This window comes from Xenopus laevis, chromosome 6S, assembly GCF_017654675.1.
Source record: "Xenopus laevis strain J_2021 chromosome 6S, Xenopus_laevis_v10.1, whole genome shotgun sequence".
Classification (NCBI taxonomy): domain Eukaryota; kingdom Metazoa; phylum Chordata; class Amphibia; order Anura; family Pipidae; genus Xenopus; species Xenopus laevis.
The window spans coordinates 20618066-20635497 of NC_054382.1; the positions used below are offsets into that span (position 1 = coordinate 20618066).

The 17432-nt window shown below is 40.3% G+C and overlaps 1 protein-coding gene across 1 annotated transcript in view; it reads right to left on the reverse strand.

The window, feature by feature from the left end:
- Window positions 1-17432, reverse strand: part of plxdc2.S (plexin domain containing 2 S homeolog) — a gene marked incomplete at its 5' end in the record, with an annotated part of 248605 nt that overhangs the window by 116802 nt on the left and 114371 nt on the right. The window contains 1 exon segment of the mRNA NM_001093186.1: window positions 4084-4230. Coding sequence (NP_001086655.1) covers window positions 4084-4230 — 147 coding nt within the window.

Genomic DNA, 17432 nt, shown 5'->3' on the forward strand with positions numbered 1-17432 from the left:
GCAGCTGTTATCTTGTGTTAGGGAGCTGTTATCTGGTTACCTTCCCATTGTTCTTTTGTTTGGCTGCTGGGGGGGGGAAGGGAGGGGGGAAGAGTGATTGAAGTTTATCAGAGCACAAGTCACATGACTTGGGGCAGCTGGGAAATTGACAAAATGTCTAGCCCCATGTCAGATTTCAAAATTGAATATAAAAAAATCTGTTTGCTCTTTTGAGAAATGGATTTCAGTGCAAAATTCTGCTGGAGCAGCACTATTAACTGATTCATTTTGAAAAAAAAATTTTTTCCCACGACAGTATCCCTTTAGGACCAGAGGGCAAACTTTAACTCCCCAGTAAAACATGGATTTTTGCATTGCTGGTAATCTGTATTTTTCTTACCAGTAATGAAATCTACATTAATTCTAAGAAAAATGTTAAAGGAGAGCTAAACCCTAAAAATGACTAGAAATGCCATATTTTAGATATTGAACTTGACTAAAGGTTCAGCATCTCTATAGTAGTAATGATCCAGGACTTCAAAACAGAAGTTTCCCATCTTGAATTTTGTTCATGCTCAGTGCGCTTTGAGCAGCTGTAAGCTCAGGGGTCGTCACAAATCATCAAGCAGAAAATGAGGTTTTCCTTTCATATAAGCTGATTCTACAGGGCCAATTATTAAATTCTGGTGCTAATTGTGCTCGTTTCTAATCTACCAATAAGATGAATTATTTACTAATCAGCCTTATATTGTGACATTTCTATTCTAAGTGTACTGTATATTGTGAGTGGGTCCCTAAGCTCAGTAAGTGACAGCAGCACAGAGCATGTGCAGTGAATCAGCAGCAAGAAAATGAGGAGCTACTGGGGCATCTTTGGAGACACAGATCTTTACTGCTATAGGGCTGTGGTTGCCTTGGGCTGGTACAGAAGCCCAAAACATGATATACAGGTATGAAATATATTATCCGGAAACTCGTTTTACAGACAACTCCAAATTACAGAAAGGTAGCCTTCCATATACTCTATTTTATCCAAATAATTAAATTTTTAAAAGTTACTTCCTTTTTTTTTTTAATAATAAAGCAGCACCTTGTACTTGATCCAAAATAGGATATAATTCATTCTTATTAGGGGCACAACCAGTCTTTTTTAATTATTTTTTACTAGACATAAGGTATGAAGGTCTGTTATCCAGAAAACTCCAGGTCCCGAGCATTCTGGATAACAAGTCCCATGCCTGTACTACATTCCTGTCCTTCTTCTCCTTTAAGGTTAATAATACTCATAATAATATTTATTTCTGAGATTACAAGTGACCAAGGATCTTCATAGTAGTTTTGTAATCAAAAACAAATATTTCTCTTTGTTACTATATTTTTTTTTAACAGCGTGTGTATTTGGGTCTTAAACATCTACTTGGCAAAACAAAAATCTAACCTTGTGTACAAGATTCTGTTTTGGCTATAGACAGTCTTATGCATATTGTCTAAATCTGGGCCTACATTTAGGGTTTCCATCATTTCTGGAAAAGACATACCAGTTTTGCTATTTTCTCTCTGTTAATAAAGATTGGCATCAAGCACAATTTTTACCAGCCAGGCATAAAATACTGGTCAGGTGGCAACTTACCTACATCACAGTCAAAACATTTTTACTTTTTCTGCACAATACTGCCATAATCTTTCACAGGCAACAGCTAAGACATTGATCCATGCCCTCACGCTATCCCACCTTGACTACTGCAACCTTTAATCCAAGTAAATGGTCCCACTAACACACACCTCTCTCCACTTTAGCCTGTCTTGAATTCTGCTGCTAGAATTCTCATTCTCCCCCCCCCCAACTAATAGAACAGGTCCATGTGCTGTTGAAATATTTATCAAGGCTGGCCAGTAAGCAAAGGATACTAAGCAAATGATAATGAACAAAGAGTAGGGATGTATCGAATCCAGGATACGACCAAGATTCAGCATTCTTCAGCAGGATTCGGCCGAACCAAACCCGAATCCTAATTTGCATATGCAAATTATGGGTTGGGAGATAAATTGCATACAAAACACAAAGCCCACCAGCACACTCTGGCCTCTCACAATCAAGTTGGTCCGGTGCACAGTATCAGGGATCGGCACCCTCAATTATTCGTCATAGAAACTCCATGCAAGCACTACAAACTCCATGCAAGCGGGACAAGCCCTGCGTGTTCATTCAACGCAACGTTTCGGGCGCGTCCCCGAAATGTTGAATAAACACGCAGGGCTTGTCCCGCTTGCATGGAGTCCGTAGTGCCAGTTCATCTTCTTTCTATTACGAGATAAATTGCGTGACTTTTTGTCACAAAACAAGGAAGTTAAAAAGTTTAACCCTTCCCACCCCTAATTTGCATATGCAAATTGGGATCCGGCTTTGGTTCGGTATTCGGCCGAATCTTTCACTAAGGTTCGGGGTTCAGCCGAATCCAAAATAGTGGATTCGGTGCATCCCTAACAAAGACTAATTTAAAAACTGCTTCTCGACACTCCTCACTATGGGCCAGATTCAACTTAAAGAGAATAACATACAACATGGTGTTATCTGTGAAAACACTATTGAAAAATCAAATTGAATTAGAAGATTAGTTTGAATTAGATAAACTTTTTCATAGAATTGAATCTGGCCCTATATTTCTTCATTTGTCTCAACACATTTCTCTTGCAGCCACCACCTGGTCACAATTCTGCTGTTCCCTGCTTTAAACCTTTCTCTCTTGCTGCTCCTTTCCTCTGGAACTCCATAACTGTATAGAGAATCCTGTTTCAATCATTCAAAAATTAAACTCAATTAAACTCAAAGGCTGAAGCACTGGCAAAACATCTGCCTCCATTTTGCAGATGAACTGCTATAAACTGAAGTATTTTTTATCCTCCTAATTGGTTTTGAGGGTTACCACCCTCATAGATTGTAAGCTCTATGGGACAGGGACCTCATTCTTTTGTTTCATACCACTTAGTCATAACTGTAACTTGTATTTATTTTTAACCTATTGCTGTATTGAACCCAATCTGTTCTAGGAATGTGTTGATTTAATGTACAGCATTGAATATACAAGTAGTACTAAATAAAGATATACATACATTTGTTTATATGTTTATACAATACAGCTTTTTCCCCTGCTGAAACCAGAAATGGAAGACAAAATTCTAATTAACAACAGAAATGAACATGGCAAACGCAACTGAAAATGAAAGAAAAGTGCATAAAGCAACCCAAAGGAGAGCACAAGATAGAAGGGGAAAAGATTGGAGGGAAACATATGGGATATGAGAACACTAAAATGTTTTAAAGAAATGCCAACAAGACCACATGAAAATATAATGAGGAAGAACAAAGTAGTCCCTGCAAAATTGGGCAGATGGTGAAATGTATTAGGAAATTTGGCAGAAGAAAAATGGAGTAAAGGAAAAGGAGGGTTTAAGAAAGGAGGACATGGGAACATTAACTGAAATGAAGGATATAAAGTGAATAGCTTTTAAAAAGATAAAAGGACAAAGGCAACTGAAAATGAAAAGTAGAATGTACAAAAATAGTTAAAGGGATACTGTCATGGGAAAACATGTTTTTTTCAAAAAGCATCAGTCAGTTAGTGTTGCTCCAGCAGCCTTCTGCACTGAAATCCAATTCTCAAAAGAGCAAACAGATTCTTTTATATTCAATTTTCAAATCTGACATGGGGCTAGACATATTGTCAGTTTCCCAGCTGCCCCCAGTCATATGACTTGTGCCTGCACTTTAGGATGGAACTACTTTCTGGCAGGCTGTTATTTCTCCTACTTAATGTAAATGAATCAGTCTCAGTGGGACTTGGCTTTTACTATCGAGTGTTGTCTTTAGATCTACCAGGGAGCAATTATCTTGTGTTAGGGAGCTGCTATCTGTTGTTAGGCTGATGGGGGGGGGGGAGGGAGGGGGGTGATATCACTCCAACTTGCAGTACAGCAGTAAAGAGTGATTGAAGTTTATCAGAGCACAAGTCACATGACTGGAGGCAGCTGGGAAACTGACAATATGTCTAGCCCCATGTCAGATTTCAAAAAACTTAAGCTTAAAACTACAGCTATAATACTTACCGCAGCTTGACGATGTGTGTTTGAAAGTATTCCATGAATCTTCACTTTTTCTTTTTCCATCTGATCAATGTTCACCCATAAATCCCGACTGGCAGAATCCAGTGGTCCATAAGTTCTGGAAGTGTAGTACTTGTGATCAGTATCCTCCTGAAAAACAGATATAGCAGAGCCTTTTTATTAGTCTTCTTACCTACACAACACAGAAAAAGACAGTCTTCTGGACATCATACATATTATATGAATGTTGTTTTCTGAATTGTTGGTGGGGTATTTAGCACAAAGAGGGCATCACATACCTTTCAATATAGTTACATAGTTACGTCGGGTTAAAAAAAGACCCCAGTCCATCAAGTTCAACCCCTCCAAATGACACACACTCACACCTACACTATATACAGTAACATAAAACTAAACTTATTGTCATTATTATTATGTATTATGCTTGTCCAATAAATCATCTAAGCCCCTCTTAAAAGCAATAACAGAATCTGCGGTCACAACATCTTCCAGCAGTACATTCCACAACCTCACTGTCCTCACTGTGAAGAACCACATCCGCTGCTTCAGAAAGTTATTTTCCTCTAGTGTAAAGGGGTGGCCTCTGATGCAGTGATCCCCTTTATGGGTAAAATGACCCTATAATATCCTCTAATATACTCATACAGTATAATCATGTCTTTTTTCGAGAAACCACAACCCCAACCTTGACAGTCAACGTCTTCCCTCCCTCTAACCAGTTTAGTTGCACTTCGTCTCTGCACTCTCTCCAGCTCATTTATATCCCTCTTAAGGACTGGAGTCCAAAACTGCACTGCATACTCCAGATGAGGCCTTACCAGGGACCTATAAAGAGGCAGAATTATGTTTTCATCCCTTGAGTTAATGCCCTTTTTATGTAAGACAAAACCTGAGTTGCATAATAGCCACAGAATGACACTGCCTGGAATTAGGCAACTTGTTATCTACAAATATAACAAATAAAAAAAGAAGACAGTTATGGACATGGCTAATCCATACTAGCCATGCCACCTTTCCGAGAGGCCACATTCTCTTTCTACAACAGAAGCTGGGGTTGCTCATCATGCAGAAACGCAAGTGTTTGGTATGGAAACAGGATAAGTCATACATGGCAGGCCAATGATGCATCTAAATTGATAAACAACATTGAACAAATGTTGATGAACATATAGCACAACATTATGGGAATTGCATGGGTTCTATTCTCAGGAAAACTGTTATCCAGTAGCTCAGAATTACAAGAAGGCTATCTCCCATAAAAGCAATCAATTTAAAACAATCTTATTGGGTTTACAGCATGCTTAAAGGAGAAGGAAAGACTTTGTGCACTTGGGGATGCCAAATGTTAGGCACCCCCAAGTGATTGTATTGACTTACCTGAAACCCCGGGCTGGTGCTCCTATCAGCAGAAAACTGCACTGGCCGGGGTTATTCCAGCGAGCACCACGGAGCAATCCTCTTCCTGTGTTGCGTAGGTAAGAGAAACTGTAATAAAAAGGCTCTTCTATGTCTGTTTTTCAGGAGGATACTAATCACAAGTACTACACTTCCAGAACTTATGGGCCACTGCGCAGTAGAGCGAAAAGCTGAACTTTAACTAAAAAGTCAGCTATTTCGTTCTACTGCGCATGCATGTGCCCCGGGAAATTTGAAGAAAGAAGAAGCTAGAAGAGGATTGCTGTAATAAAAATACCTTGTGGTCTAGTGGTGCCGCCGCGCTCCTTCTCCTTCTTCCTCCCGACGCCATTAGTGTTCTTAGGGCGTGCGGCGCGCGCCTCTTAAAGTAATCACGCCAGCGCACTTTGGCGCAAAAACGAACGTTCTTCGGCGCGAAATTCTTCCCCTATAAAAGGCCCATTCTGACTGCTGACAGATGCCTGTGATAGAACTTGGTTTCTAGTGGTTTCCTGAGCCTTGTGCATCTGATCCTGTATCTGTTTGTCCTGATTATCCGGTTTTGACTCCTGCCTGTTTCCTGACTACTCTGCATTCTGTATCCTGACCCTTGCCTGCCTACGACAACTCTTCCAGCTTAACCCCTTCATTGACAACCCGGTTTGACCCTTGCCTGCCTGACGATTCTGATATCCACCTGCCTCGACCCAGCCTGTCTGACCATCCTTCTGCCTAATCCTTTTGTACCGTGACCTTCAGCCCAAAAGACTTTGCTAACAGCCGTGCCCCTTAGCCTGCCAGAACATCTCGCCTTGCACCCCCTCGTTAAGCTGAGGGCTCCTCCCGAAGCCCAACCGTGGTCACACTACTGGTAAAGCCGAGCCGAGACTAGGGTGCTTGGCACTTGTTCTGGTATTGGGTGCCGGTCGTGACAATCGCTCCGTGGTGCTCCGTGTAGTTTTCTGCTGCTAGGAGCACCAGCCCAGAGTTTCAGGTAAGTCAATACAATCATTTGGGGGTGTCTAACATTTGGCACCCCCAAGTACAAAAAAACTTTCGTTCTCCTTTAAACTATTTTTATTATGGTGTGGTGATGCAAACTACGGAAAAATTCCTGATCTGCAAAACCACAGGTCCTGATAAAAGATCCTTTTTGAAACTTAGTTGAACAATGGGCAACTACTGTATATAGTCTATTCATACCTGAGCCTAAATAAATGCTGTATGTTTCCTCAGGTGACAGATCTTTAATTAGAAAACCAAAATGGAAGAAATAAAACTCTTCAAAACACATGAATTTAACAGCCTGCAAAGAATGAGCCCTGTATGTATCAGACTCCAAGCACATAATCAGCATTCCCTTATTTCTGTAGTGGAAAACAAATTAAATTTTCCCCATATTGATTAATGACCATGCGCATAATACAGAATGGAGAATTGCAGCAGATTAAGTATGCATAAAAAGAACTGCCTGAGAGAAAATGGCCATAAAATACACAAATTCGATGTTCACTGAAGTTTCATGGCAGATTTTATATTCTTTTGTTTTACTCATGGACAGAAGAAATAATATTTCTGTTTTTTATTATTTACCTTAAGTGGGACAAACACATTTTAGCTCCATACACCATTAACTATCTATCAAACCCATTATTTGGGGCACATTTCTGGTGTTTTTGACACTCGCCCTATGGTTAACTCTAGACTTTCATTTCATATTCACTTAAAGGGATCCTGTCATCGGAAAACATGTTTTTTTTCAAAACGCACCTGTTAATAGTGCTGCTCCAGCAGAATTCTGCACTGAAATCCATTTCTCAAAAGAGCAAACAGATTTTTTTATATTCAATTTTGAAATCTGACATAGTGCTAGACATTTTGTCAATTTCCCAGCTGCCCCTGGTCATGTGACTTGTGTCTGCACTTTAGGATAGAAATGCTTTCTGGCAGGCTGCTGTTTTTCCTTCTCAATGTAACTGAATGTGTCTCAGTGGGACATGGGTTTTTACTATTGAGTGTTGTTCTTAGATCGACCAGGCAGCTGTTATCTTGTGTTAGGGAGCTGCTATCTGGTTACTTTCCCATTGTTCTTATCTTTGGCTGCTGGGGGGGGGGAGGGAGGGGGTTGATATCACTCCAACTTGCAGTACAGCAGTAAAGAGTGATTGAAGTTTATCAGAGCACAAGTCACATGACTTGGGGCAGCTGGGAAATTGACAATATGTCTAGCCCCATGTCAGATTTCAAAATTGAATATAAAAAAATCAATTTGCTCTTTTGAGAAATGGATTTTAGTGCAGAATTATGCTGGAGCAGCACTATTAACTGATTCATTTTGAAAAAAAATTTTTTTCCCATGACAGTATCCTTTTAATATTCACGGGTCACTTTTTTAAATGATCTCAGTATTTTTCCAGTTTGCTTTATATTAAATCATGGTCAAGGTCTGCCTTACAGATCATTTGGAACAGGACACCTTTAGGCAACAGTTGTACACTTGTCCAATGCTAAACCAAACAGGTTGGTTTTTCTTGGTGTTGTTTGGTTCACAGATGCCTGTTGGGGTTTTTATTATGTGAAACTCATACAAAAATCTGGCCACTACCGATCTGTGATGCACTGCTCTGTCCCCAGACATCATGTCCCTACTCAATGTCATCAACTCCACCCCATCACGGTCTGAAAATTGTATGAATTGTATGATTATATCTGTATAATACACAAAAGCCATGAATATCTTGTAAATTATATCCTTATAAACGGTGAGTTCTGATGTCATCATGTATAAACGGTGAGTTCTGATGTCATTTCTGTCACATGACTCACTGAAACGTGTGTATTATAATAAATAAAGTACCCCCAGTTGCAAAATATGAGGATATTAGAAGTTACCTCGGAGTTCCATGACCTGTATAAAAACACTCAGCCTTCGGCCTCATGTTTTTATATGGTCATGAAACTCCTCGGTAACTTATAATATCCTTATATTTTACAAGAGGGGGTACTTTATTCACTATATATTTATAGCCAGCTTCAGATAGATTTCTTATTTTCACAAAGAGGCAGAAGAATAACAATATTTCCACTAATTTAACCAATTAAATAATTGAAATAAAACACTTGAATAAACTGATGTATTAAAGGTTTCCAAATGAATGCTACAGAAATTAGAGCTTTATTGCGCTGAGCTCCAGAATTTAAAAGAAAGTTCAGAGGAGGTCATCTTATTAAGGGATTAATTATAAATGAATCATTTTCCAAGTGCTGGTTTCAAATGAGAAGCAAATGTCTTTATCCTAAATAAATCAAAGTGCAAATATATTAATGGGGGTTAGACAGCATCTTGGAAATATCACCCTGGTCTTGTAACCCCTAACAATCTACTTGCTCCATCTGACAACTCTTATTAATCAATCAAATGGAATTTACTAGTTTTCTGCCAAAAAAAAAAAAGACGGATTAAGATGGAAACTTTTCGTAGGCATATTTAGGGGGGTTTAATAATAGTTAAATGTCCAACTAAAACACAAGATTCAGAAGCGATGTGGATGCATTTGGGCGGGGATGCTTCAAGGCCCCTTTCAATGTGCAGCATCTATAGCAGCAATATCCATAAGGGGGTAAATATTTCCATGGTTTGACACATAACATATGTGTTGTTTTCATTGCTCTTTTATTGGGTCAATGATTAATATTGTGCATGCTCTCCTGCCACTATATTTGGTCCATATACATTTGCTTCGACCAGTGATAGTATATTGTGCCCACATGTGTTTTAAGTGCATTGACACATTCATGGACTGAAGAAATTATGATGGTATAATAAATATATGTGTTGAATATAATGAGAGTATTGGGTGCAAAGTGCAAAAATACTGGTATAATCCACAATATGTTATACTTTGCTCTGCTGTTAGAGCCCATAGACATCCAAGGAGCTGCACTGTGCACATGAATACATTGTTTCCTTTGTTCAGCACTTCAGTATTCATGAGGGGTGGGCTATGGTGTCATACCTTCTGCCAACTACCCAGCTTCTTGTTTACGTGTTATTCAGACTGGCAAGTTAAGGTGCAAAGGTATGATGAGCTGAGCTCAGCAAGACCCCAGATGTTTTTTGAATGAGCACTAAGGGGTATAATTTTGCTTTTAGTGCTAAGCAACCAATAAAATTCTCATGCTAGTTAGCCTCATATTAGTTGGATGGAAGCCACCAACCTTTCTTCCAAAGTTTGAGATTCAGCACTAGCACTGGGGACCCGGGGACCTTTTGTTAAAGGCAACTATGTAGGTCAGGTTACAACATTAATGAGATGTGGCTATATATATGAGGCTACATATAGAATACCGCTGTCTCTGGATATGGCAGATCCAGAAAATACTACACCATATTGGCGGAAATTTCTCTCTTCTTTTTTATTCTCTTTTTCTCTTCTCCATGAGCCTGACCTCGTGCTGTGAGCGCTGGTTTTTCTTTGAAACTTTGGATCCTATACACCCTTACCTGCCTTCTTCTCCCAACTGGTGCACATGACGAGAACCAGAAGCGCAAATACAATTAATAAAAAAGAAAATAGAAATAATAATTGAAAAAAGCTAGACTGGCCACTGATCACATTGAGACCCTAGGCTATTGCCTAGGAAAGCCTGTGCATTGATCAACCTATGGTGGGGATTATACCTCCCAAATGTCCTGTTTTTAGAGGGACAGTCCCTCTTTTGACAGCTCAACCCGCAGTCCCTCGTTTGTACTGGAAAGTCCCATTTTTCTCTGCACTGAACAGCCAGATAAAGAAACAACGTTTCTAACTTAATTGGCTTTTGGCAGAGAGCCCAGAACAGCCACAGCTGCAGAGAAGATACTTTTGTAACAATTTTTGTGATAAGCAAATAAGTAATTGTAACAATATAAGATAACAGGTCCCTTGGGAAAAGTTAGACTCACAGCTTAAAGGGCAATTTACCTTCATTAGCAAAACTGTAATAACAAAAGAAACAGTGTCGGACTGGCCCACTGGGAAACCAGGAAAACTCCGACACTGAAAAGAAATATGTTCAAACTTTCATAACCTGCCAAATTTTGTAAAATGAACATGGTAATTGGGGGTGTGGCCACAAAAATGGGTGTGGCTAACAATTGCCGCTCTACGCACGGGAACTTTTTTGTCCATCTTTTTATTTCCAAAATGTTGGGAAGTATGGTTGTAAGTTTAAAACAAAGGGAGGTCTGTTCGCCTTCAATCTGTTTACTGCACTACTAATGCAATTGTTGTGTTCACTTGCGATTCTCATTACCCTAGTGGCCTACTAAACCCTAGGACGCAGCTCATGGCTGGATTCCATTTCAGCTGTTCAAGGGCACATCTCCCAAACCAGGCTTGAGGAATCTATTAGTTATTTAAATCAAACTAACTGCAGGGCTTTCAGCGGCACGTGGCATCTCTACAAAATGAATCTGCTTTTTAAATGGAGTGAAAACTATTTGCAATCTGCTGACATTGTTTCTCTGTAACTGGAACTAAACTCAACTACACATTAACAAATCAAACTACATAACATAACGATAGAGCAGGAAATGATGAGAAACCTCAAAATGAAAAATTCTAAATGATTATATCTTACAAGACTCTAATGATAATATTTTTAAAAAAAACACTTTTTGTTACCAGTGAAGAACAATGATAGTACAGGAATAAGGAATATCATCCGTCCAGTATGCCTTGGACTTGAAAATATTCTTTACATAATGTGAAGCTCCATCAGTAAGGATTTATGCTAATCTTAGTTAACATCCAGAACAAGGCACTGTCTTACTACAGAGAAAATGTGTTTTTAAAGGGGAACTATGATGTAAATAAAAATGTAGTAATAGCTTCAGCTCATCATCACCAGCTGTGCGCAATATGTTGGCGCTCTAAAAATACATGGTAATAATAATAACACTAATAATAATCTCATGGAAACATAATCAATTAAAAATTCTGTGTCGTTACTGAAATAATCAAGTTACTCTTCAATATCTCAGTATTCCCCACTCAATCGGTCTCTCTTCATGCAGAAGTCACATGTCAGATTTTAGTTAACAGATGGGTCAAAAGTCATTCCTTGGAGTTGTCCCACAAACCCCCATTTTGTGTATTTCTGTACTTTAGCAGAGTTATTATGCCAGAAGTATGGCCACATTTCCCCCACACTCATCCCTTTTAATAGTGGTCTTATGCCTTAAAAATGGGTGTTCATCTCTTTCCTTTTAAAAGCTGCAAGTGAGGAAGGATAAAGCCAGTAAAATCAATCCTTTGGTTTTGGTTTCTTTCCTATAAAAGCTTATGGCATGGAAAGGACCAAGCATGACACCGACACCAATGCTCAGTTCAGGTTACACTTGTCCCAAGAAATTCAACCATGCAGGAATGTGCCAGCCTGTAAAAAAAATATAAGGCAGGTAAATAGTTGGATCCCTAGTTTTGAGAAAATATGCACTTGCATAGATACTGCATTACTAGTGAAACAGGGAACCAGGGAATATGCACTAATAAACCCCATTGTTTTGTAAACAGGCCCGGATTTACAAATGGGGCACCCCTAGACCGCCTCTGCTCATCTCCCACTCTGCGTCCACATCCCCCTCCCCTTCTGCTTTCTCTTCCGCGTCTCTCTCTTCTTCCCCTCCCCTTCTGCTTCTCCCTCCGCGTCTCTCTTGCCCTCCCCGTCCGCCTCCCTATCACCTTCTGCTTCCCCCTCCGCGTCTCTCTCCCATTCCCGTCTGCGTCTCTCTCCCCTCCCTGTCCGCCTCCTCTTGTGTTTCCCCCTCCACTTCTGCTTCCCCCTCGGAGTCTTCCCTTCCCCTCCACCTCCCCTTCTGCTTCCCCCTCCCCGTCTTCCCTTCCCCTCCGCCTCCCCTTCTCCTTCCCCATCAGCTTCTGCTTCCCCCTCCATGTCTCTCTCCCCTTCCCATCCGTGTCTCCCTCCTCTTCCCCATAAGCGCCTCTCTCCCCTCCCCGTCTGCCTCCTCTTGTGCTCCCCCTTCTGCTTCCCCCTCCGTGTCTTCCCTTCCCCTCCGCCTACCCGTCCAAGTCTCCCTCCCCTTCCTCCTAAGCGTCTCTCTCCCCTCCCCGCCAGCCTCCTCTTGTGCTTCCCCCTCCGTGTCTTCCCTTCCCCTCCCCTTCTGCTTCCCCCTCCGCGTCTTCCCTTCCCCTCTGCTTCCCCATGAGCTTCTGCTTCCCCCTCCGTGTCTCTCTCCCCTTCCCATCCTCTCTCCCCTCCCCGTCTGCCTCCTCTTGTGCTCCCCCTTCTGCTTCTCCCTCCGTGTCTTCCCTTCCCCTCCGCCTCCTGATTCCCCCTCTGCGTCTTCTAATTCCCCTCCCCTTCTGCTTCCTCCTCCGCCTCCCCTTCTACTTCTGCTTCCCCCTCCGTGTCTTACCTTCCCCTCCACCCCCTGCTTCCCCCTCTGCGTTTTCCCTTCTGCTTCTGCTTACCCCTCCACATGCGCGTCTCTCCCTGTACACGTCCCCCTTGTGCGTGCGTGTATATACGCATATCTTGAATATGCGAAATTGTGCCTGCGCAACTAACTTTAACCATCCAAACACTTTTTTCAGTTCAATTGTTTTCAGATTGTTCCCCAGAAATATACTTTTTTCAATTACGTTCCATTAATTATTTTTTTTACTGTTTTTCCAAAATCTAAGTTTAAAGTTGAATGTTCCTGTCTCTGGTGTTTGAGTCTGGCAGCTCAGTAATTCAATTATAATGTTGCAACTAAATGTATCAATTTATAACAGTTTAGGGAGTCAGCGTCCCCCTCCCAGAGCTGCTTTCGAAGGTGAAAAAAAGACACTTTACACTTCAATATTAGAGAAACGGTGACACATAGAAAATAGAAAGTAATTGGAAAAAGTCGTTATTTCGATCTATGGGAAAACAACTAGTTGTTTGAAGGTGAACAACCCCTTTAAGACATAGAAGCCATTCAACACCATGACAAATGTAAAAACGAAACCCCTTTTGCAAGGATTTTTATATATAGATAAATAATGCTAGGCAAATTTAGCCTTTGATAAATTCATCATTAGATGATAATATCTTAATGAATACATTTTACTCCATCTTGACAAAGATTACATAACGAAAGTCAATTACTGTATGTAGCCCAAGTAAGGAAAAAAGCAGTTTTAGACTGATCCTGAATGTAATATTATTTCACTCACTACAGCTTGTCGCATTTAGAAGTAGGAAGTTATCAGAATAGTTGCCCAAGCTCCGCCATATGTCTGTCCTTCAATAAACTATAATAATAAATCTGACTGTGATAACCCGAGAGGTGTTCTCGGCTGATCTCAAGATTCAGAAATAGATTTACTCTAAGACAAAAAAATCAACCAAAGGAAACAGTCTGCTGAGAAGGTCCCTCAAGATAAAAAATATGCAGTATATATTATGTAGCCAGTCCATCACAAATTCATCACACATTATTGCTTTTCCCAATCTAGGGATGTGCAGAAAAAAATATGTTATATGTACTGCCAAAAGCTATCATCTGAAATTGAAAAAATGGAAAAAAAAAACCAACTACATATACTGGTGCCGTACTGTGTTCTTTAGTTCGAAGGAGAAAGATGAAAAAGAGCAACTTGGGGAACAGGTCTGTAGAAGAATCCATTACCGACATTCCCAGGAAAAGTCTCTGTAACACAGCACAGATATGGTATGTGTTTCTGTAATTTAAATCTCCATTCCTGAAGTCTGCTAAAAATCATTAAAAAGTGGAAAAAACCCAATAGGGTTGTTTTGTCACCAATATGGATTCATGCAGCTTAGTAACCGTCAAGTACAAGCTACTGTTTTATTATTACAGAGAAAGGAAATTTGTAATTATATGCTTAACATGGACTTTTGACAGAGAGCCCAGAATATGTGACAGGTACACTTAGATACTTTTGCAACAATTTAAGATAAGCAAAGAAACAATTGTAACCATTACGATAAGCAGGTCTCGTAACCTGGGGAATCTGTGACTAGCAGCTTAAAGGGTAATTTCACCTTCATTAGCAAAATTGTAATAACACAGAAATAAAACACAGAAATGTGTTCAAACTTTCGTAACCTGCCCAATTTTGTAACACGAACATGGTAATTAGGTGTGGCCATAACAATGGGCGTGGTCACAACATTTTCAAATCTTTTTGTCCCTCTTTTTATTTCCAAAATGTTGGGAGGTATGTGCAGGGGCGATCCGCCAATGAGGCGAGCTGAGGCGCTCGCCTCAGGCGGCATCGCCAGCTAGGTTTCCAGGGGCGGCAAAAAGCCGCTCCTGGTGCCTTTAAGAGCCGAATTTCCGGTTTTTGAACCGGAAATTCGGCTTTACTAGGGCGAGAGAGCGCAATTGTGCTCTCCGCACTAGCGTGAATCGGGCTGGGGGGGCGGCATTACTGGAGCCGCCTCAGGCGGCAATGGATACAGAAACGGCGCTGGGTATGTGATATTGCAGGCAGAACATTGTCTGTAGGATAGATTGCCGTTTAACAATGAATATATATACCTATGGGGCAAATGTTTGATAATATGATATAGAGCAGGGATCCCCAACCTTTTGAACCCGTGATCAACATTCAGAAGTAAAAGGAGTTAGGGGGCAACACAAGCATGACACATGTTCTTGGGGTGCCACATAAGGGCTGTGATTGCCCATTTGGTAGCCCCTATGTGGATTGTCAACCTACATTGAGGCTCTGATTTGAGGCCACATCCAAGGGGTTGGAGAGCAACATGTTGCTCTTGAGCTACTGGTTGGTAAACATTGATATAGAGGGACCCTAACCACAGCCAAGGGAAGGGGATAGCCATGGCCTGAACTAAATGAACAAATATACAGCAAAAACATGTATATATATATATATATATATATATATGCATGAATTCTCTACAGCCTGTTATAGAGGATTACTCTAAATCTACTCTCTACATGTCCTACCCTTAGGGGGGTTATTTATCAAGGTCCGAATTTATCTCAGTATTTATAAGTTAGAAATCCGAGCAATTCTGATTGCCCAAATGAACCTTATTTATAAAGAAAAAAGCCTGAAAAATAGGAGCTTTTCCCGAAAACTCTGAATTGTTCGTGGTTTCTGCGCAAAAACCCCGAAAACTACGAAAAAATCTTAGTTTTCAAAGTTTTTGCACAGAAACCACAAACTCCTCGGATATCGGTAGAGACATTAGCGCAGACACTGGGACCTTCCCCATTGACTTATACAGGACCTCGAGAGCTTTTAGATGCCGGGGTTTCAGATTCAGAGTTTTTAGATCATCGGACTTAAATAAATCTCAAAAGATTCGTAGTTTTTTCCCCCTCCGAAAACTACAAATTATTCAAGGTTCGAATATTTGGAGCTTGATAAATAACCCCCTTAGAGTAGGGCATAGAGTAAGGTTCTGGCGATGAAAAATGTTGTCAGAAAATAGAGTTGCTATGGCATTCACCCCACCAAGGGCTGAGGGGATGGTGGAAAAATAAATGATTAAGAATTTATAAAAGTATTTATAGAAAAGAAATGAATACATATGTAATATTCTTAGATCCTTGTATAACCCAATAACTTTTTTTAACCAATTTCCCAATAACTCCAATCACAGCTGGAATCAAAGTCAGTACGTACTTGGTTATTTATTTATTTGTTTTAATTAGAATTCTATTTCCCTCTGTGTAAGGAAACATTAAATACCGTAATAGATAATATAAAATGTGCAACTAACACTTACGTTCAGGTTAATCTTGTCGACAATGTATTCTGCCTGTTATTTAATAAAAGCAAGTCAACGAGGTTTTATTTCTTGAAATTGGATAAACAGAACACCAAATTCCCCCCCTGCTTATTGGTTCGTTTTTGTGCCCCAGGGAATGAAGGAAATTGTCTTTTTTTGGCATCCTTTTTTGATGATACCACTAGGTGGCTGTATTTGTTTACCCATGCTTACAGATACCGTCAGGCCCAGAGTATTTAGAGTGACCAAAGGCAACCAAAGAATAGGTGACATGTCCCCATCATGGAAGCCTTTTTACTGTGAGTTATGATGTAATAATGAATTATAAAATGGTACTCCTAATGATGTAGCTGTATTTAGAGTGGTATGTTTGGGACTTTATTTCCAGCTTTTTAAGATCTCAGACAGTTTAGGAATTTATCTCTAATATCAGACTTGCGGAGGCTTGGAAAATGTAATGAGAAGACTTGATATTATTGTGTTCCTTAGAGCTTTATTCCTAAGCACAGTGTTCCATCCAAGTATGAGGCACGGAATGTTCGGTAGAGTTAATTAGTAAACTAAACATCTTTACAAGATTCTGTACATGTTACAGATTCGATCAGAGTTCACACATTTCAACAGAGACCAAAATAATGATCAAACACCTTCTAGTCAAAGTCATAAGTCATAATCACTCAATATTTTGCAGTACTGAAGGTGTTTCTTAGCGCATATTCCAAAATGCAAATTCTGGTGGTCGCAAAGAGGCAATGCTCGATACAATTTCACTGCACCTAGAGCAACTGCACCCAATTGCAAAAACTAATGCAAATGTGCATGTGATTCATCACTAATTGGGTCCAGTGGCGCCAAATATTTTGGTAGGTAGCAAAAGTAGCTGTCTGCCTGGTGTCCGGTGCAATGTGGCAATTGATGCAGGGGGCTGAGGAAAGCCTGGATCTACCAACTAGTCCGGAGGTGGCGGAAGCTTTAGGGTTCCCATGTGTCAATAGGGGCAAAGGTACTTGATTCAAAATGAAAGGCAGGAAGGAAGCGGCACTGAGCACAACTATACAAATAGTGCCCATACTTTACTAATGTGAGGTCTACTTTTAGGGGCCCATTTACTTAGTTCGAGTGAAGGAATAGAATAAAAAAAATGTTTTTTTTGGCTACTTCGACCATCGAATTGG